This window comes from Chenopodium album, chromosome 12, assembly GCF_948465745.1.
Source record: "Chenopodium album chromosome 12, dcCheAlbu1.1, whole genome shotgun sequence".
NCBI classification, from domain to species: domain Eukaryota; kingdom Viridiplantae; phylum Streptophyta; class Magnoliopsida; order Caryophyllales; family Amaranthaceae; genus Chenopodium; species Chenopodium album.
In genome coordinates, this window is record NC_137845.1 from 13,201,793 (window position 1) to 13,224,629 (window position 22,837).

General features: G+C 35.9%; 2 protein-coding genes across 2 annotated transcripts; both read left to right on the plus strand.

Annotated features, from left to right (window-relative positions):
- The first annotated feature begins 3,776 nt into the window (after nt 1–3,776).
- Nucleotides 3,777–12,567, plus strand: LOC145570364 (ABC transporter C family member 5-like). The gene is made up of 11 exons (XM_081629416.1): nt 3,777–6,517; nt 6,641–6,961; nt 7,036–7,122; nt 7,445–8,134; nt 8,304–8,468; nt 8,846–9,140; nt 9,932–10,146; nt 10,288–10,593; nt 10,913–10,976; nt 11,083–11,322; nt 11,947–12,567. The coding sequence occupies exons 1-11, from the start codon at nt 4,454–4,456 to the stop codon at nt 12,048–12,050; spliced, it is 4,551 nt and encodes a 1,516-aa protein (XP_081485542.1). The 5' UTR covers nt 3,777–4,453; the 3' UTR covers nt 12,051–12,567.
- Nucleotides 12,568–13,649: 1,082 nt separating this feature from the next.
- LOC145570365 (NADH dehydrogenase [ubiquinone] 1 alpha subcomplex subunit 9, mitochondrial-like) lies at nt 13,650–22,478 on the plus strand. The gene is made up of 13 exons (XM_081629417.1): nt 13,650–13,865; nt 14,009–14,105; nt 16,520–16,584; nt 17,750–17,835; nt 17,916–18,000; nt 18,079–18,149; nt 20,104–20,235; nt 20,652–20,767; nt 21,003–21,126; nt 21,201–21,269; nt 21,678–21,798; nt 21,903–22,106; nt 22,261–22,478. The coding sequence occupies exons 1-12, from the start codon at nt 13,772–13,774 to the stop codon at nt 22,040–22,042; spliced, it is 1,200 nt and encodes a 399-aa protein (XP_081485543.1). The 5' UTR covers nt 13,650–13,771; the 3' UTR covers nt 22,043–22,106; nt 22,261–22,478.
- Nucleotides 22,479–22,837: the final 359 nt, after the last annotated feature.

The window sequence follows — 22,837 nt, forward strand, 5'->3', positions numbered from 1 at the left end:
TTCCATAGTCAAAACAATTATTCTTGATAGAAATATATTGTTCATCCATATTCGCCTTGATATAAATTACAAACTTGAAACTTGTCTTCAACTCCTCAACCGACCTAAGGCCCCTACTACGGAGTACTCCCTCTTATTTTTTTATTTTATTTTTTTTATTTGCTTTGACCGGCATATTTATCGAGATTCAAGTTTGACCATTAATCTTTAATTGTTAATTAGTAAAATTATAACAAAATTATGACAAATCGAATGATATATTATATAATAACATTTATTTATTTTATAGAGGTGAAAAAATTAAGTCAACCATAGTATGTGAATAGTGCAAAAATCAAAGTGATGCATTTTTAAAAAAAAACGGAGGAAGTATTACACAAGTATACAGAGGGATTAAAAATCTCAACTTTAAAATTTAGATATTTGTATGAGTTTTTAAATATTTCATACAGAGTATAAGTTTTTGAAAGTTTCATTAAGCTATTAAATATGTATTACCTCCGGTTCGTATCATATGCAACTTTGATGTATTATTTGTGAGTGTTGAATTTCGGAAAAACTCCTCAATTTGAAGTGTGTACCATTGATCAATATATATAGAGTTTATAATACTAGTCCTAATCACGTTAGGAAACCTAGTACGATAAGGATACAAAATAAAATCTATCATAATCTGCGACAAATATTATCATAAATATAATATCTATCACACCCCGCAATCGTAGCAGGAGGAGGTCATACTCTAAGACTGGACCTAAAATCCAGAAATAATTCTCGTGGTAGGCCTTTAGTGAAAATGTTCGCAAATTGATATCTAGAAGGAACATGCAGAACCCGAACTTGTCCCAAAGCAACCTTTTCTTGAACAAAGTGAATATCCATCTCCACATGTTTTGGTGTGTTGGTGTTGTACCGGGTTGCCAGAAAGGTAGATAGCACTGACATTATCATAATAAACAATAGTAGCCTGCCGTAAAGGACAATGTAACTCAAGTAAAAGATTATGAAGCCAACATGCCTCAGAGACAACATTTGCGACGCCTCGATATTCTGCTTTTACACTCAACTTAGACAAAGTATGTTGACGCTTAGATGACCAAGACACGAGGTTGTCCCTAAGGAAACAACAATAGCCCGAAGTGGACCGTCGGGTATCGGGACAACCTCCCCAGTCAGCGTCAGTGTATGTAATAAGTCGATGAGAAGCAGACGGATATAAATGTAAGCCGTGATCAATAGTACCCTGAACATAACGCAGAATGTGTTTCAATGTCTCATAATGAAGTTCCCGAGGATCATGCATAAAAAGACACACTTGTTGTACCGCATAGGCAATATCTGGCCTGGTGAAAGTGAGATATTGAAGAGCACTTGTTAAACTGCGATACAAAGTAGGATCCCGAAAAGGTGATCAAGAATTGAATTCTGTAAAAGAAAGTTTGGTGGAACAATTAAAAATTTGCAGAAGCTAGATCGTAACCTGACTCTGATACCATGTTGGATTTCGGGAAAACTCCTTAAATTGGAGTGTGTACCATTGATCAATATATATAGAGTTTACAATACTAGTCCTAATCACGTTAGGAAACCTAATACGATAAGGATACAAAATATACATAAAATTTATCCTAATCTGCGACAAATATTATCATAAATATAGTATCTATCAGTGAGATATAAAAAATTTCAAAATTGCATATAATACAAACTGAAGGTAATACTACATTAATACATATAATAGTTTTGAATAATAGTTTTGAATAAGTACACTATGGTGACACGTTCTCACTCAATATTTTGTATAACATAAATTACAAAGTTGTCACCTCCTCAACCTTATTAGGCCCCTACAATTATTCCACATGCATGTAGAGGGATTGCAATCCTCCTCATATAAAATCACCAAATTAGCTATTGCTAATGAGGTTTACATGATCGAGATCTTGCTTTTTAAGACGCAAAAGTGACGCCTAGCTTTATGCCTTTACTTTCGAAAAAGATATGAGCCCATTACACGACCATAATGTAGCTTTCGAATTAACTTATTCATGGTCAGAAAGCAATAGAAAGATATTCATAATTATGTATGAGAATTTAAGAATCATAGACGTCAAATAATAATGACAACACTTAATACTTTTAATTCAAAATGGCGAAAGACCTAAAAAAGCAATCGTAATATGGGACCATTATGGAGAGAAGGCCTTTACCACGCACATATAGCTTAGCACAATAGCACTCCTATGGATTGGAAACTTAGGAGGATGGCAACAATTTTATACCGTCCGAAAAGTCGATGTTCATGAATAAAATATTTTAAACATACAGAGTAAAATTTATAAGAGATTTTAAGTTAATAAATAGTACATGATAATTGAATCAAATTAAAACTTTCTTTAAACAAAGTTATGACTGTTGCATATTAAACATTATTGTTCATGTTCTATTTATATAATCACTGTGTATAACAGATTATTTTTAACAAGGGGGTCTATTAACGATTAATATGCTACTGACATAAAGAGGATAACCATACATTTATTTAATCTAATTATTTTGATTACAATGAAACTATTTTCCTCACTACCCTCAATAATCATCATTAAGTAAAATCAACCACAACCATGTCAAATTGTCAACCACCAATGAAAAAGAAAGAGAAGTTTTGAGAGAAAAAATAGATTGAGAGAGACATACAAACCACCAACACAAGAAATGTTGTGGTTTTATTAAAGCTATATATATGAAATTTTGACGGTCAAATTTGACCATTGCAATGTTGGTGTGGCGAGAGAAGAACGATGAAAAATATACAGTAAGTAACAATGACGTAATGCCGTAATGGTGGTGAGAAAAGAACAACGGTGGCGGTTGAATGATTGGGGCGAGAGTGAATAGTAAATGCGATGAGAGAAAAACAATGAATATGACCTTTATCTTTCAAGTCTATTGCCCACATTCAACTCGAGATCTTAGTACAATGCCTTGTAATAAAGATAGTAATTTAAACATGTTTAAAACAAATGTTCATTAAAATCTCTATATATAGGATAGTCTCAAAATAAATGTAAAGGAATATAAGAAAGTGAAATGTCTTGTAAAAAAAAAAAAAAAAAAAAAAAAAAGAAAGTGCAATGCGCCATACAATTTATTTTTAAAAAAAATGCATTTACATAAAAGTATAAGTTACAACGTATTTTGACTTAGGTAATAAGAATTGCACCTATTACAATTAAGCTTAGAAGTTCAATCCTTTTTAACTACTCCACCTCTTTTGTTTTGAAATGTAATTAACACATTTTTTTTTTATGCGTTTCATAATATAATATGTAGATATTATTTTTGACAAATTTATTTCACTACATTATTATTTTTATTTTTTTTAATTTTTTTTTGAAGGGTATTTTACTACATTATTTGACTTACCTTGCAATCTTACATTTTTCTTTATATTCACCCTCCTTTTACCCTCTTACTATTTTTTCTTCTCACACTCACACATTTTTTACCCCCTCTTTCTTATGCTTTAATTCGTGTACAAATAGTTTATATTTGAAACATTATGAAACAAAACATTATAAGACGTAGAGCAAAGTTGGACTAACTAACATGCAAGAAAGATCGTAAAATCTAATGTGATCCTTCACCATAGCATTTAAAAATCATATTTTTGGACATTATTATCAAGCTAATTGAAGTGGGGGCAAACCTCTATAAAACTACAACAAAACTGGACAAAATAAAAGCACATGCTAACACTGAGAAAACACCCAAAAAAATACCTTGTGCACAATACAAATGCAAAGTTCGATCATCACACGGCAGCAACGGCGGTGAAACCAACGATTTTCACATAAAAACAACAACAAAATTAGGTGGGACTGCTTAAAAAACCCAGACCCACTTCAAAATAAGGGAAGAAAAATTGAAAGAGATCTCTTTTCTTCTTCTGTCGTCGCTTTTTTGTGCCAGAAAGTTTGTTACAGAGTAGCAATTTTGCAGAGTGACACAAATTAAACTTGTTTTGAGTCAGTGAACAATTGATTGAAGATATACCCAGATCATATTTTTGGGTTAATTTTGATGGGTATTCTTCTGATTTTCAATCAAGTTAAGTACAAATTTCTGGGTTTTTGAAATTTGGTGGGGTTATTATTATTTTTTCTCTCTCTCTTCTCATTTCTGGGTATGATAGACAATCTGTTTGTTTTCATGTGGTCCGTGTTGTTCTGTTCTTCTATGAGCTGTCTTCATTTCTGAGCTCAATACCCAGATGGCGAAATGCCTCTAAATTTTGAATAATTTCTTGTTTCTCACTCTCTCTCCTTTTTCACCGACTTCAATATTGATTGATCAAAGTATCTAGTTCTGGGTATTAGTATAATCATAACAATAATATTATTAATAAAACCCAGTTGTTCAATCATATTCATTGTTAAATCCCCAATTAGCAATGTTATTAATGGCAACTGATAGTTTGCCTACTGATGTTCTGGGTATTCCTATACTGGAACTGCTGTCAATCTGCATAAATTTGGCCTTGTTGCTTGTTTTTCTGTTAATGGTGTCTGCAAGGCAATTCAATACTTGTATTGGCAGTTTCAGGTTAATTAAGAATGATTCGAACTCGAATTTGACCCCGGTTCGAGGAGGGTTAGACTATGAATTGAGTGAGATTGTTGTGGGTATTGGGTATAAATTGACTGTGTTGAGTTGCTTCTATGTGTTGCTAGTACAAGTAGTTTTGTTAGGATTTGATGGGGTAGAAGTTATTAGGGAGGCATCTCATGGAAATGTAGGCAGTTGGGTGGATATATGTTGGCCTACAACTCAGGTTTTAGCTTGGTTAGTGATGTGCCTTATGACACTTCATTGTAAATTTAGGCCTTCTGAGAGTTTTCCTATGTTGCTTAGGGTTTGGTGGTTTGCATCATTTGTTGTTTGTGTGTGTAATTTGTACTTTGATGGCCGAGGTTTGGTCGAAGAGGGGTCGAATCGTTTGTCTGCCCATGTTGTGGGGAATTTTCTTGCAACCCCTGCACTTGGGTTCCTTTGCTTTTTAGCAATTAGGGGTTGTAGTGGGATACAGATTGTTGGGAACTCTGATCTTCAAGAGCCGTTGCTCGAAGAAGAAGCAGGGTGTTTAAGGGTTACTTCTTATAGTGGGGCTGGGATTTTTAGCTTAGCAACTATTTCATGGTTGAATTCACTTCTTTCCCTTGGTGCCAAGAGGCCTCTTGATTTGAAAGACATTCCTCTTCTCGCCCCTAAAGACCGTTCTAAGGCGAATTACAAAATTTTGAACTCGAATTGGGAGAAATTGAAGTCTGAAAGTTGTTTTGGAGGGAAGCAGCCTTCATTGGCTTGGGCAATCCTTAAGTCGTTTTGGAGGGAGGCAGCTTGCAATGCTGTATTTGCTGGATTGACAACACTGGTTTCGTACGTTGGTCCGTACATGATCAGCTATTTTGTTGATTACTTGGGAGGGATAGAGACCTTTCCCCATGAGGGTTATATTCTTGCTGGGATATTCTTTTCAGCAAAGTTGGTAGAGACTTTTTCTACTCGTCAATGGTACATTGGAGTTGACATTTTAGGTATGCATGTGAGGTCAGCTCTGACTGCTATGGTGTATAGAAAAGGGCTCAAGTTGTCAAACTCGGCCCGGCAAAGTCATACTAGTGGAGAGATTGTGAATTACATGGCAGTTGATGTCCAGAGAGTGGGGGATTATTCCTGGTATCTTCATGACATATGGATGCTACCAATGCAAATTATCCTTGCTTTGGCAATTCTCTACAAGAATGTAGGAATAGCTTCTTTGGCAACATTGGTAGCCACAATTGTATCCATTGTTGTTACGGTACCTGTAGCGCGAGTGCAAGAAGAATATCAAGACAAGCTAATGTCTGCCAAGGATGAAAGAATGAGGGCGACCTCAGAGTGTTTAAAGAACATGAGGATTTTGAAGTTGCATGCTTGGGAGGACAAGTACGAACATATACTAGAGGAGATGAGAAATGTTGAGTTCAAGTGGCTAAGGAAAGCACTTTATTCTCAAGCCTTTATAACATTCATGTTTTGGGGCTCTCCCATATTTGTGGCTGTAGTTACTTTTGCTACTTGCATTTTGTTGGGTGGTGAGCTGACTGCAGGAAGTGTTCTTTCTGCTCTTGCCACTTTCAGGATTCTCCAAGAGCCACTGAGAAATTTCCCAGATCTTGTGTCAATGATGGCCCAGACAAAAGTTTCTCTTGATCGTCTTTCTAAATTTCTTCTGGACGAAGAAATCCAAGGAGATGCGACTACTGTACTACCAAGGGGATCTTCTGATACTGCCATTGAGATTAAGGATGGAAAGTTCTGCTGGGATCCTTCTTCTACGAGAACGACTTTGTCAGGGATTGAAATGAAAGTTGAAAAAGGGATGCTTGTGGCTGTTTGTGGAATTGTTGGAGCAGGAAAATCAAGTTTTCTGTCTTGCATCCTTGGAGAGATACCTAGAATCTCTGGTGAAGTGAGTCAATATTAGACTTTGATTAAAAAAAATAAAAATTCATTAGAGTAGTTAGTTAATGAAGTTCTTATATATGAATTGTAATGGCTCTTCTCTAACTGTGCTTACATGATTGTTACCCAGGTCAGAGTATGTGGTTCTGCAGCTTATGTATCTCAATCAGCATGGATACAATCTGGAACTATAGAAGATAATATCCTTTTCGGAAGCCCGATGGATAAACCAAAGTATAAGAGTGTTATTAATTCCTGTGCATTGAAGAAGGATCTAGAAAATCTTTCGCATGGAGATCAAACCATTATTGGAGACAGAGGTATAAACCTAAGCGGTGGCCAGAAACAGAGGGTGCAGCTTGCCAGGGCCCTATATCAGGATGCTGATATCTATTTGCTTGATGATCCTTTTAGCGCTGTAGATGCCCAGACTGCATCTTTTTTGTACAAGGTTGTAGATACTTTGGAGTAATTTTGCTTTGAACTTCTATTAAATGAGATTTTCTGACAGAAATTTCATTGCAGGAATTTATACTGACAGCTCTGGCTTCGAAGACTGTGATTTTTGTGACACATCAAGTTGATTTTTTGCCCTCTGTTGACCTGATATTGGTATGACATTCATATTGGTTTATGTTTATGTCAATATATATTTTTCTACAGCTGCCTTCATTGTGGTTCTAATATTTGTCTTTGCAATTTGCATATGCAAAACTGCTACTTTTTGACATTGCATTCCTAGTATTGTTCTTTGTACTAGTTTGCAGGCTTGCCTATTTATTATATGCCTATTCTTTCCATATTTTTCTTTGCAAGTTGGGCTTTTGACTCACTTTCATTATCTAATACTTTGCATTTATTCTGTGTTTAAGAATGTATATATGGATAGGAAAAAGATTTTTTGTGGTTTATGTTATCATGATTCATATTGTAGGTACTTAGAGAAGGACGAATAGTACAGGCAGGGAAATATGATGATCTTTTGCAAGCTGGCACGGATTTTAACTCCCTGGTATTTGCTCACAATGAGGCTATTGAAGCAATGGACTTAGGTCATCACTCATCTGAAGATTCAGATGAGGGTTCTAGCCCACAGAATGACTGTGGTGACATTGATCATGAAACTAGTAGTTGTAAAAGTAGTTTAGTGAAGGAAGTACAGGCAAGCATGTCTTCTCCTGACCTAAAAGCAATTAAAGAGAAAAAGAAAGCAAAACGAGCAAGGAAAAAACAGCTTGTTCAAGATGAGGAGAGGGAAAGAGGTAAAGTCAGTATGAAGGTGTATTTGTCATATATGGCAGCAGCCTATAAAGGATTGTTAATTCCACTCATCATCCTTGCACAAACACTATTTCAAGTTTTGCAAATAGCCAGCAGTTGGTGGATGGCCTGGGCAAACCCACAAACAGTAGGGGATACTCCTAAGACGAGTAATGTAACTCTTCTTGTTGTTTACATGGCGCTCGCATTCGGAAGCTCTTGGTTTGTATTTGTGAGGGCTCTTTTAGTGGCAACCTTTGGGCTGGAAGCTGCTCAGAAGTTGTTCATAAAGATGCTTAGGTGTATTTTTCGAGCACCTATGTCATTTTTCGACTCTACTCCAGCTGGACGGATACTTAATCGTGTAAGCTCTCTACCAGTGCCTGACCCCTCCCCCCCCCCTTCCCCCCTCTCTCCCCCCAAATTTCTTTATACTAAGTATTTTAACTTTGGATGTTTCCTTTTGTACTTATAACTTAGTCTTGTTTCCTTTTTGTTGCATTTAGTCTCACAAGTTTTTTGTGACTTGTCAGGTTTCCGTTGATCAAAGTGTTGTAGATCTGGATATTCCTTTCAGGCTTGGTGGATTTGCTTCAACAACGATACAACTTCTTGGAATAGTTGGTGTAATGATGAAAGTTACCTGGCAAGTGTTGCTTCTTGTTGTTCCAATGGCTATTATTTGCTTGTGGTTGCAGGTATGCATTGTATCTAAATTTGGCCTAAGAAATTGAAATTTCAAGCTGTCTGCCTGTCTGGAATCTCCATGATTATGAGTCTTTCTCATCCTGCCTGTGTTGGGGGATATTAGTGTCATTGTGTGGGGTGATTGGAGGTGAAGGAGTAAATTTAAGGACAGTTAACTAGTTTAAGACACTTATTTGAAGAGTCTAACATGTGCTGTAACAGATCCCAAGATAGAGTGACACTAATACATAGTTTTCAATCCCGGTCATCACACTTAAAATTTATGTTTTTTTTTTTATTCAGAGACTAACCATATGCTGAATTCTTTCGTGGTACAATTTTAGTTTTTTTTTTGGAGTATATGTTCTTATACTAGATCTAACTGCAGAAATACTACATGGCTTCATCACGGGAATTGGTTCGCATTGTAAGCATCCAAAAATCTCCAGTTATCCATCTTTTTGGCGAGTCAATTGCTGGAGCTGCCACTATAAGAGGATTTGGGCAGGAAAAACGCTTTATGAAGAAGAATCTTTATCTTCTTGATTGTTTTTCCAGGCCATTTTTCTGCAGCATTTCTGCCATCGAATGGCTATGCCTGCGTATGGAGTTGCTTTCCACATTTGTCTTTGCTTTCTGCATGGTTCTGCTCGTGAGCTTCCCAAGGGGAACCATTGATCCAAGTACGTATATTCCTTTTCACATTTCAGAATCAGGTTTGCTAGAACTCCCTGAATTTCTAAATGGGGATAGAGAATAGATTTTAAAAAGACTCCATATTATTTTACATTATGAATCTTCATAATGGTTCCATAAAAAGTAAAGGAATACTTGGTCAATAATTCCAATAATTTTATTGGTAACATAATATGGTAGACTAAACAAAAGAATCACGGCTTACCAATTACTCTGTGTATTGTATTCAGTAATAAAAAAATTGGGTCTAGCTCTCCAAACCTCATTATAATACCTGTGCATTCTTTGCTCCAGGCAAGTTCTTCAACTTATAGTTCAGTTCTTGCAATACAAATGTGTTTTCCTTTTGCAATTCTAGTATTATTTTTCATGTAGTTTGGAATTTTCTTTGTAGTGTAGAATTTGGATGTACTATAGGATTAGGACACCTATTCATATCTGCAAGTTGTTATAGCAGTGAAGAATACTACTGCATCTTCATTAGGCTTTTTGTTCGACTTAGAATTTGATTCTGGTGGATAAGTTAGGGCACATAATCAGAGATTAACATTAGGGAACAGAAGCTAGCTAAATTAACTAAGCAATTTTTATAAGAACAAAAATACTTCCAGAATAATGCCTACTTCTATAGTGCCTATTATGAGTATGACTTGTAAAGATTGAGAGCTCACCATTTGGTCCCTGGCTGATTGACTTTGGCTCTAGACTTGGGCTTCTTGCCCCCTTAGTGAGATGACATAATATCTGCAATGCTAATTTGTTTTCTTTTTTCTGATAGGTATGGCAGGCCTTGCTGTGACCTATGGCTTAAATTTGAACGCACGTCTATCACGATGGATACTTAGCTTCTGCAAACTTGAAAACAAAATCATTTCCATAGAAAGGATTAATCAATATTCTGAAATCCCAAGTGAAGCTCCACCAGTTATTGAGAACTGTCGACCTCCAGCTGCATGGCCAGAAATTGGGACTATTGAACTGATAGACTTGAAGGTTTGCAGTTGTTTATCTTACTTGCTTACAGAATACCACTCTAAAGTTGCTTCCTTATCACTATTACATATTGTATATGTGTGAAGAAGGTCAATAATAATAAGTTTTATGAGTCCTTTCTGTTGATTCTTCTTCTGACAGGTGCGATATAAAGAGAACCTTCCTTCTGTTCTTCACGATTTGACTTGCACATTTCCTGGTGGGAAGAGAATTGGCATTGTTGGGCGTACTGGAAGTGGAAAGTCAACATTAATTCAGTCACTTTTCCGAATGGTTGAACCTGTTGCTGGAAAGATTATTATTGACAATATTGATATCAGCACAATTGGGCTTCATGATCTCCGAAGCCGTTTGAGTATCATTCCACAAGACCCATCCTTATTTGAAGGTACCATAAGGGGCAATCTTGATCCTCTTGAAGAACACTCTGATCAGGAAATTTGGGAGGTAATTGTCTGAAGTCACAACAAACCCCCCCCCTCCCCCTCTCCCCCCTCTTAGTATCAAACTCTAATTTTAATTTTCTAAATACTTGTATGTATTTTAAATTCAAATGGCACTCTCATGTGGTGCTCTTGAATAGCTCCTCTTTTATATAAATAATTTTTTTTCCAGCTCCCAGTTCAATTTCATTCTAGGACCATAGTTAGTATCTTCCCTGGTTGCTTCATATTATTATGTAGATTTGAGAGCAGCAATCTGAAACTTCCTGGTTTTGTCTATACTTGTGTGCTGTACTAATTACTTGCATCTTATTTTGGTGCAGGCGCTTGATAAATCGCAGCTTGGAGCCCTTATTCGTCTAAGAGGCGAAAAGCTTGATTCACCAGGTCTGTTGTCACATACATGAGAATGCCTATGATCTGTACTTCTCTATTTTATATTATTATTATTGGCCTTTATTTTTAACCAAATTTGGTTTTGCTATACATGTAGTGCTTGAAAATGGAGAAAATTGGAGTGTTGGACAACGACAACTTGTTTCTTTGGGCCGTGCTTTGCTTAAGCAAGCAAGGATACTTGTTCTTGATGAAGCCACTGCTTCTGTTGATACAGCGACAGACAATCTTATCCAGAGTTTGATAAGAGCAGAGTTTAAGGACTGCACAGTTGTGACCATAGCGCATAGAATACCAACAGTCATGGACAGTGATTTTGTGTTGGTCCTCAGTGACGGTGAGTCTGGAATCTTTTGTGTATAATTACTATTTGTTTCAGGTTTTTTTTTGTTTTTGTTTTTGTCCCTATTGTTGACCCCTTCTTTGTCTCTCAAAAATGCGATTCGGGGATTTTGTGATTGCATGCATTATATATATTCTTTTCCAACCCTAACGAATAATGTCCACATACAATCCTCCCCCTTACCTAACAAAGGCTTTTCTACTGTTATTTTTCTTACATATGCTTGCATGTTAGTAAATTGTAATTGTTGTAAATTCAGAATACCTTTCATATTCTTAAGATAATATTGTGGAATGATAGGGCTAAACAGCTGGATTGTCAGGGTGATTGATGTTTAGTTGAGTGTAGGTGTGTAACCACTCATTTTGTGCTGGTGCATTTATTTCAAGTATAGGTTTTGTTTGGCCTCGTGTACTCTGCTGACATCAGGAGCATGAAGTGTACATTGAGAATTTGCTCTTAAAAGTTTACTTTCAGAGAAGAATAAAAGACAATATTCTATTTTTGTGCCCCAGCAAAATTTTATGCTTTCATTAATTGTGATGGTACAATAATTACTTGCAATTGGAATGTTTGAATGTCCACTCTAGGCTCATCTACTGTTGCAAATCATTGCAGGTCGGGTGGCTGAATTTGACAGTCCTGCGCGTTTGATGGAAAACAAGTCCTCTGTGTTTTCTATGTTGGTAGGAGAATATACATCAAGGTCAAGCAGTATATAACTTTCATGAGCAGAAGCCGATTTCAGGCCAAGATGGAACCTGTTCTATTTCAGGCTAGCCTTGAAAGAAACTGATGTTTCTGTGCCTACCGAGCTGCAGCCCCTCGGCCAATGGACAAGTGAGAAAGGAGGTCGGAACTCCGTAATTCTCAATCCCATTTCTGGGCTAAGATATCCTCCAGTTTTGAAGAACAAGATTGCCCTGTGTGTTTACAAGGGCGTAACTTGGGATTTTCTGCCCAATTAAGAGTTGATGGAAGATGGGGTTGAACAGGGTTCAGAGATGATAACTATCTGAAGCCTGAGATGAATAAACGATTCGGATTACAAGAAATCGTAACCCATGCTGATGAAGAAGCAGCTGCGCTATTCCTTTTTGTCTATAAATATGTAGAGCCTCAAACAGACTATTATTGCTGATCCCACGCTTCCACTTCCTGTAAAATAATTCAACCCCATGATTTGTAAAGATCAGTTCTTTTTAATAATAAAGCATTTTGCACCATGGTATTTCATCCTCTTGCTGGTTTTGCAGTTTTAGATTGTTGGATTACAAATATCATGTCCAAGCGCCTGGAGAATATCTTTTTCGACGAGAGACTAAGCCCTGTGCTCTTTAGACTTATTTCTTTAGTTTAGTCCAATAAATTTTCCCTACAATTTCATTCATTCAATCCAAAAGAACAGGGTCGGATTGGTCTAATGCTCCAAATTTTGTCTCAATTTTAAACCTATTGGCATTCATCTGAAATTATTGAAGCTTAGCTTAAAAGACAAAATATTTTAAGATTGTAAAGTAAAATATTACAAGTATAAGCTTTAATATAGGCTGCTGAATTCAATTTACAACGGAATTTAATCGGCAGTTCATATAGCTCTAAGAGAGATTGAGATGAATAGAATGAAGCTTTAGTAGTTGATATTAATGAGTAGAATGACCCATAGTGAGGAGTTGAGGATTGGAGCCTTGGAGGTTTATTTGGAAAGATAATAATAAATTTAATAACTAAGCAAATTGACCTAAATCAATCTCAATTTTTCAGATTTGAATTGCATTTTATAATGAAATTTCCGATGCCTTTCAAATTTTTAAGTTATTTCTCTCAATTATTTTATTGAATCGGGTTCCAATCATTTTACAAGTCAAGACAAGTTAAGTCAACTTCTTCCAAGTTATCAATGCAACTTGTACCCAACTTAACCAAAAAAATTAAAATCCAAATCAATACAATCTCAAAATATAGTAGATTTTGAATGGTCTTATTACTCTACATTCAGGCCCAACCATATCATACTTAATCCATAGAAGCCAACTATCTAAATGGGTTAAAATTCTAAGATACTGCCTAAAACATGAGATCAAATCCTGTCTACATCATTGTTTTTTGTGACTCTCTACACACCAAAAATCATATATAATTCACAAAATTGATCGAATCCTCATTACATCAAATTCTCAATTCAACCTCACACGTATACAAAAGGTCTAATCTAACTTAATCCCGATTCAAACGATTCATTTGTCACCTCGAACACGAACCAATTATGGGCTCGAGTTTGTTCTCATGATCGGATCCCCCGGGCTCCAAAATCCACTCAAACGAGCAACGACCCCCTTTCTCTCTCTCTCCATCTCTATTCCTCCGCACTGCGCCCAGTGAATTGCATCAGCTGCAAACCCTCTTCATCTTCCTCTTTCTCTCTCCTCTCATCGGAGACAAAATGCAGTCGATTTCCAGGCGATTATCCCACCAATCTTTCAATAGTTCTCCTTCAATTTCATCTCTCAAGTCTCTTTACCCTCTTTCTGATCCTCGTAATCTCTCTTTCTCTCTCCTCTTACATTTTCTCATTTCCAATTTTTCTGGGTATTGCAAAGTTTTGACATTTCTAGGGTTTTTTTTTGAAATGCGCATTATTTGTTTTTGAAATGATGATTGATGATTGTTTGGGATTTAGGTTATGGTGCTGATCAATCGAGGTATGGATCTACTGTCGCCACTAAAGGTGGTGGGCCCCTAGTCAGAAAGGGAACTGGTGGAAGATCATCTGTTAGGTAAATTTATATCATCTTTAACTTTAATTTATTGAATTTATCAAGTAATTGAAGCTGCTATTTTTATGAATTCATCTGTTGAAAATGTAGCTTCCCTAATTTATAATTTGTAAGCATTTCATTTTGTATTCTGAACTTATAGAAATTAATGCCTTAAGGAAGAACCTGTTTGAGTTAAGAGTTTAATTGGGGTTTCAGAGGTAGTGAATTAATAGGGAGTGATCTTTTGTGGCGTTTTTTTAGGTTGTGTGTTTGTGTTCTTTACGCTCAAACATTGTTGGATTTTGTTGTTATTTGATTGGAAAAGAATTGGCTATCTTGCCACTAACCTGCTTTTGCTCTCGGAGTCTAATAAGAAGAAAAGGCGATTACTAATTCATGATTGATTATGGTGTAAAGCTGGAAAAATGACTATTCTGAAGTTTCGTAGCATTAGTAAATTAATGTAGGTGCTAATTGTCAAATGACAAGGCGAGACAGTGAGTAAAAGGTGGTATATTTTTGTTTTATTCTTTCCCTTAAGTTTAGTAGTTTGGTCCCTCCAGACTAATATCTTTAAGCTGAGTTTCGGAGTGCTATGGAGATTTTGAGGTGAATGTTTCTGGATATGATGTTTAAGAGAAAGAACTAGAAAGTCTTGTTGTAACTTTAAGGATGGGTGGTGATTTTTGAGCTCAATGAGGTGTTGGTTATTAATAAAGAATAACTTTAAGTGTTTTTAATGCCTTTTTGCTTAACTAAGATTAAGCATTTGGCCATTAGTAACTTGTCTTCAGCTGCTTGGTGTCAATTAGTTTATTAAATAATGAACTTAGTACTATTGCTGAGTGGGAGTTATGGAGCTGTGGAGCATGACTTTTTGGATTTATGCTTTGTGACATTGTGAGATCTTTGGGTTAGTAGACTTGCCTTGCATGAATGTTCGTGCTTTATACTTGCTTAATGGAATTTATCAAATTTCAGTTTCTTGTTCATTAATCATTCAACTTCAAGTTTATTCTTCTATTTAAGGCCCTGTTTGGTTTGATGTAAAATGTTTTCCTCCCAAAATGATTTTCCCATATTTTTCTCATTTTCCTTTGTTTGATTAGTGAAGGGGTAAAACAGTTTTCCCAATGGTGAAAAATTATATTCTTAATGCCTAAAAAACATTTTTCTTTATAAAACAAGGGAAGCCTCATTTTCCTTCCCTCCTTTTTTACTTTCCTCTCGTCTCCATTTCCACCCCTATCTTTAATTTCGTGATGACTTTTTTATGAAACCAAACAAAGGAAAACTAATTTGCAATTGTGGTTTTCGTTGAAAATATGTTTTCCATGAGAACTGATTTTTCATTAAAAGTGTTTTATATCAAACCAAACGGGGCCTAAATGAAAGGGGTTTCGAGAAAGTGAAAGAAAGAAGTTTAAACACTAGGACATCCATTAGGGTATAATTGAAGTTTTGGAATGCAGTTTTTTTTAAATACTACCTGTATATGTTACTATCAGACATGTGCTGCTCTTGAATCTCATTAGATATTGAAGTAATTGAGCTGATGCACTGTTTTGACTAATAGTCTGACTAGGAAACCTTTTAATCTATGCATCTATGATAGATATTTTGCTTACAGTTTTACGAGTCCATCACTCTCTCGGTATGTATCTCCTACATGAAGACTGAAATTAAGGCCTCTATGGGTTTATGAGAGAGTATTTCAGGATAGTTCCTCTTTTTGCTATAGATTTCAAGGTCTCTACGAAATGAGAATATCCATAGGCTACATGCTCAATATCTCTATCTTTGCCATGATTTCGGTTTACATAGCTCCTTGTGCACTTATTATGCATTAAGTTTCTTTTAGTAAAAGAGAGAAATGAGTTGATGACAACACAAGAAACTAATGTAGGGAATGTAGAAGAATATTAAAAAGGCTATGCAAAATGCGCATATCTCACCTTTTTAAGGGTCGCATGGATGCTTATAGGTGCTTGACTGAAATCTTTAGGGTTCATTTGGCATTGTTGTAGTTTTTTGTTTTTTGTTTTTTTTTTTGTTTTTAAAAAATCATATGATATATATTATATAATTAATCAAAAATTAGTCAAACTTAATAAAATTATGATAATTTTGAACACTAACAATAAAAAAGTGGAAACACCCTTTTTTGTTTCTTGTTTTTGGTTTATTGTTTCAAAAAAGCCAAAAACTAAAAACAAAAAACAATGCCAAACAAGCCCTAGTATTTTTTTTTTCTGCTTTCTACATTCTTGAAACCGAAGCTGCTTATTTAAATGGCTCAATTTTCCAATACTGTGGAAGTTACCAAGGTATATGCTCTTATTAGTTGCCATATATCAAGAAGTATAAATTGTTCAGCTTAGCTAAGCAAGTTAGGATATTTGTGTAAAATTGTTCATGTTGGTGTCTTGCAGTGGCATTGTTGCAACAGTTTTTGGATCAACTGGGTTTCTAGGACGCTACGTTGTACAGCAACTTGGTGAGTCAAGTTACAAAACTTTCACAAACTATTGGTTTTAATTGTTCTAGTGGTATCATTTTCAGTTTCTTTTTATATATGTCACATACATTTTTGAACTATGATGCGCTTCAAGTCAAATATGGGCTTTAGATTTGTAGGAGCAATCAAATATGAAAAATGATTAACCTAAAGATGAGGAGGCATGGTTAAAAGTGTCAAACTTTTGAATTGATTTTGGTGATATGGCTATTGAGTTTAATATCCTCACTATGGGTCATGAGCCACCTAATTTATTTGATGGGTATGGTATCACAGGTGATGAGGGTTGACCTCACCTTGGAAATGCAAAATAAGTTCTAAAAACTTCAGCTTTATACTCACATGGGTGTTAGCATCATGAGAGTATAAAGCTTTTTACTCTCATGACAAAATAAGTTCTAAAAACTTCTATGTGGACTGTCATTTAAACACCCAAGGGGCAGGGTGCTAACTTATTAGATGGATTATACAGAGTATTGGCTGGCTTACTAGGAGATCATGTTGTAGAGGGTAGGACATATGTTAGAAGGCAACTTACTCATCAATGGAAAATTAAAAGCCTTAGGATTAGATTTGAACAGGCTTTAGTAGAAGCACATGGAGGGCTTGGAGGCACCTGCAGGAATAGTTAATCAAGGATTCTACTTAGAAGTTTTTATGTGTATCGTGGAGGGATAACTTTAATACTATGGGATTATAAAGTCTGTCACACATATATAAGGAAAATAAAGATGGTTGTGTAAAACGAATTTCAAGTTCTCACTCATTTTCATCCCCTCTCTCTGTTAAGTTACTCACTCCTCCCTCTGAATGGTCAATGCTATGTAGACTTGCTCATAATTTTTTGACATATCTTTTGATTTATTCGCAATGTCAAATTGAACAAATCTTTGTGGCTAACAAGTTTTGGTTATAATTTTTTTCCTTGCTTCCCTCCCATGAGTCCCATCTGCTGCATTTATTTATCTAGCTGCATCCATCATTTTCTGGGAGATTCAAAACACATATCTCTTTTAGTAATTTATACAAGGGTTGTTTGTCCTAGCTTTTTTACCTTCTTTTGAACTTTAGAAAGGATCCTCTCTCTCCTGTTTCCCTTTTCAGTATACAATTCATGTTCTGACAACATCCTAGTTTACTGCAGCTAAAATGGGGAGTCAAGTTTTGGTTCCTTTTCGAGGTTCTGAGGATTCTCCTCGTCATCTCAAATTGATGGGTGATCTTGGGCAGGTAAGTTTCTATATTGAGGTTTGAGTATTTGTTGCAATTGCAATTTAAAGTTGGCCCCTGATGCATGCTATTCCTTTCAGATTGTACCTATGAAGTATGATCCAAGAGATGAAAGCTCAATCAAAGCAGTGATGGCAAAGGCCAATGTTGTGATCAATCTTATTGGTAATGTTCTTTTCTTTACTTTTAAATGCTATTTTGAAATGTTGCTTTTTTGTATTCTAATTACATAAAATATGGCAGGGAGGGAATATGAAACAAGAAATTACAGCTTTGAGGAAGTCAATCACCACATGGCTGAACATCTTGCTCAGGTTGGTTATCTTTTTGCGAATTCTGCACTATGTACAGTCTATTGGCTTATTTTTGGGGGTTTGAGAAGGGGGGGGGGGGGGGGGAAGTAATAAGTACATCATAGAGTGACATGAAAGGCCTATGATCGGATGATCCATTTACAGCAGAGGACTAAGGACAAGAAGAATATACCCTCATCCTCAAGGGCGTAGTAAGCATTGAGGTCAATAATGCCCTCCAGCTTAAAATAGGAATGACAATAGATTGTTCTTCAAATCATTAACTTTGGTTGTTTCATATGAACTGCCTATCTCTTAATCAAGGTGTTTCAGTTGAATTTCATATCTTAATCAAGGTGTTTCAAGTTGAATTTCAAAATTTGCTGGATGAGCTTCATTTTTCATATTAAAATTCTGGCTAAACTTTGGCTTAGGCTGACTTGTTCATTTAGTGTAAAGTGATTCTATATAATGTCCAGACTTTGAACTTGTTACACTTGCACATAGCTGTTTAATTTGTGAACTTAACTGAATAATTCACAAGTTCAAGTTTCACTTATACATTTATTTAAAAGCTGATCATTATGGTGAATATTGTAAATATATGTACCTATGGGTTGATACTATGAAATAAATATATGAAAAACTTACTTGAGCATATACAAATTTCAAGACTGAGGCCAATAGCATGCTTGGGATACACACTCTGTACCAGTTAAGTAGTTAATCCAATTAAATCCTTGTAGAAATCATATTTATTTCTAGCTTCGAAGCTACACTAATCGGATGATGAACATGATCATTAAGTAAACAGGCATACTGTATATTATCAGGGATATTAACACTTGCATGACTTGAGAATTTATTTATGTATACAAAACTGGGAAGTCTTCAGTGACTCCTAATAATTGGATTCTGCACTCGGAAAAAGCAGCTGGCGAAAGACTAAATAAGTTGATGAAAATACCTCCAGCCTACACCAAGAAAACTGCTAACAATTCTATAGTTCGGAACATCATTTATTAGATTTTACACTTTTGTAAATTGACCAAGCTTAGTATTGCTAAATGAATCAGGGGACCGCATCTCAAGAGATTCAAGTTGTTCTAGTCAAGTTAGCTACATATTTGAGTATCATTAGTGAATAGATGGATAAAATGAGCTGTCAAGATTTTTATTTTTATAATGCATATATATCCATTTTACCTATTTCAACCATAAAACTCCGTCTCAGGAATGAAAAGAAGAGGAGCACCTTGGCTCCAGCGCAACCCATAAGATCTTGTAAAGAGACCTGTTGGCTGCTTGTTGACTAACAACAAAATGAACCCCCTTCATTTACAAATAAACCCATTCTTTCAAGGATTGACAAAATAATCAAATTATGTGGAATATGTTCGTAAGCCTGTCTTTCCTGAATTTAGCGTGCTGAGATAATCACATTTGATTGAATTATAAAGATTAACAGTAATTAATAAATCATATCCCAAAAAAATAAATTACAAATGTGATAATGATTACTAAAGCCATTGGACTCGGTCCATCCCCGCCTTTTTAATTTGGAAGTCAATGGGCTTTGTGGATCTGCCCTTTGAGGGGAATAAGAACCTAGTGGGAAACCCAGGCTGTAAATTGGAAACAAGGTTGAAATAAAACACAATGCGCCCTTTTAGTTATTGTGTTCAGATGATGCCAATTAAACTTCAGTCCTAACCCTGTGGCTGGGAGCTCTATTACTGAGCTCCCTCATGATTTTATTCCAGTGTGTCCCTCTTAAGGTCTTATGTTAACTCATATACTCAAATGCATAAGCTCTATGTTTTGACATTTTACTACGCTCCCAAGGACAAACTTTTATGTTTACATGTATGAGAACTGTTCTTTATGTCAGTCTGTCTCGTTTAGTAAGTACATAAGAAATGAAGAATGCAATGGCTTCTCTCCTGTTTGTGCTAATAGATAATTTGTTCTGTAGATTGCTAAGGAACATGGTGGCATTACGAGATTTATTCAAGTTTCTTGTCTTGGGGCATCTCCAACTTCAGAATCCAGGATGCTTAAAGCTAAGGCTGCAGCAGAGGAAGCTGTTTTGAGAGAACTGCCAGGAGTAAGTCTGTTTTATCTCTTTCAATGTTGAATTAAGGCCTTTTGGGTCGGTGGTTATGAATGTAGAATTAACTGTCAATGAAGCTTATCTATTTTGCAAAATCTTTTGAATTCTGGTGACGAGTCTTGTTAAAGTGCTGGGGTACTCGTGCGAAACTTATCCTGGGCTGTAGATTGTCTTGTCTTGATTCACTCTTTCATGTAACAAATATGCAAAAAGGTCATACTAACAAAGTTTCTAGATCCTACATCAATCATGTTTTGATGTATTTCCTTTTTCATGCTTATGGCACTAGTTTCTGTATACTTGCACATCTTGCAATTAATGGCATGGATTTGCATATTGGTGAATGGAAAACTATATGTAGTAAGCATTTTGCATAATAACAGATTAACATGTGCTTACATAATCTGCAGGCAACTATATTGAGGCCTGCTACTATGATTGGTACAGAGGATCGGATTCTTAATACCTGGGCACAGTTTGTGAAGAAGTATAGCTTTCTTCCCCTTATTGGGGATGGATCAAATAAGTACGTCTGGAATTGATCTTGAACTTGTTTTGTTGCAATATTCTCTCCTCCCCCTTTTTTTCTTTTTTGGTTTAGAGATAGAGAGAGAGAGAGAGAGAGAGAGAGGAGGGGGGGGGGGGGGTTGGGTTAGAGGGGTATTTGGCCTTTTTTTTTTTTTTTTTTTTGGCTCTTGTATAATTGTATTACATGTATTTTGTTTGCTTCCTTTAAATGCTTTAACTGTGTTGCTCTCCAGAATACAACCTGTTTATGTGATCGATGTTGCTGGTGCAATTGTTGCATCTTTGAAAGATGATGGCTCTAGCATGGGAAACACTTATGAACTTGGAGGGCCAGATGTCTATACTGTGCATGAATTGGTAATACATTGAAGCTTTGTAGTGCTTAATAAGTTCAACTGCTTGGATTCTAACTGAAGTCTTGTCTCTTACAGGCAGAACTTATGTTTGAAACAATTCGTGAATGGCCCCGGTATGTGAAATTTCCGGTGCCAATTGCAAAGGTAAACAATTACTCCATGGCATGTTTGCTTCCTTGTTGGCTGTGTAGGTTAGTCATGGTTGTGATGCTAATAGATCAGTAATCCATAGTACTCAGAATCTTGGCCCATTTAAAGTACTAGTGAATGGACTATATCTACCTATTGATAGTTTTGTGGAGATACATCATTGCCACATATACTGGATTAGGAGTTTCTTTTAAATTTTGAGTGTGCTGTATGTCTTGAATGAAACACGGAGGAGTATTAATGCATCTTACTTATCTTAGTTTTTACTTGTATGAGATGGTTGTTTCTTTTTGAGGAAAGAAGTAAAAGATATCTAATGTCTGGCCTAGCAAAATTCCCCAGGATAGAAGTATAATATTTGCTTGTGCCTTTTGTGGTAGTGACAGATTTTTTGTAATGCAGGCCATTTCCTCTCCTCGAGATCTCTTGATCAACAAAGTTCCATTCCCCTTACCATCTCCAGCAATATTTAATCTGGATCAGATCCATGCCCAATCTGGAGATACAGTTGTATCAGATAAGGGTTAGTATATTCAATTTAAGTGTAGGGTCTAGCAATTCTCCTTCAGTTATTTTTAGTGACCACAAAGTTCACAATATTAAAATTTGGTCTGAATGATTTCACAGCTTTAACATTTGCGGATCTTGATATTGCCCCACACAAGCTCAGAGGATATCCTGTTGAGTATCTGGCATGTTACCGGAAGGGTGGGCCACAATTTGGGTCTACAATCAGTGAAAAAGTTACTCCTGAGCCTTGGCAATGATATTTCTGATCAAGTTCATTAATCTTGCTGGAAGTTCTTGTTCTTACTGGTATCTTTGTAATAGGTATGTGATGCATTCACATTTTCATGTATGCTGAATGAGTAACACAGGCATTACTTTGTCAACATTTCTTCTCATGTGATCTTCCGTTAGTTATAGTGGGTGGCGGGACAGTACAAATTTTGAGTGCTGACCATCTTTAGTGTTGCCATTATAGGTCTAATCAAGGTTGAAATGCCTGCTGTCAAGAAACAAAGAAGAAATAATAAACATGATTATTCTGTCATTCAGGGTTGTATAATCTTGAGAAATGTTCTTATCATCTGTATTTTTTGAAGCCTTTGCTAGTTTGAATTGCTGAGGCTGATTTATATCGGGTGAACAGTTTTGTCTTTTAATTCAGAAAATCCTGTGCCCGATGTTCTCTCTGCTTTACATTGTCCTTGTTCTTTACCTTTTATTTTCGAGTGTTCGACACTATAACAAATGGCAGCTTTTGGTTGAAAAACTCACTGGATTTGTGGTCGCTCACTCGCTTGTAAATGCAGCCCCTGTATGTGACTCAGATCTGGGAACTCATTAAATTGCCATGCTTCTGATCCAAAATGAAGAGTGTCCTGTTCAATACCTATGTCAGAGTGTTCAGGGTCCGTCATGGCCTTCACGAGTACTTGAGCATAGTGAAGAGAACCAGCTTTGCCCTAAATAAAGCGTTTGTACGAAATGAATAATAGTCTTGTGAACAAGTACAATTCTTTTCTTCTCTTGTTCTTGTAATTTCTCTGATTTCCTTT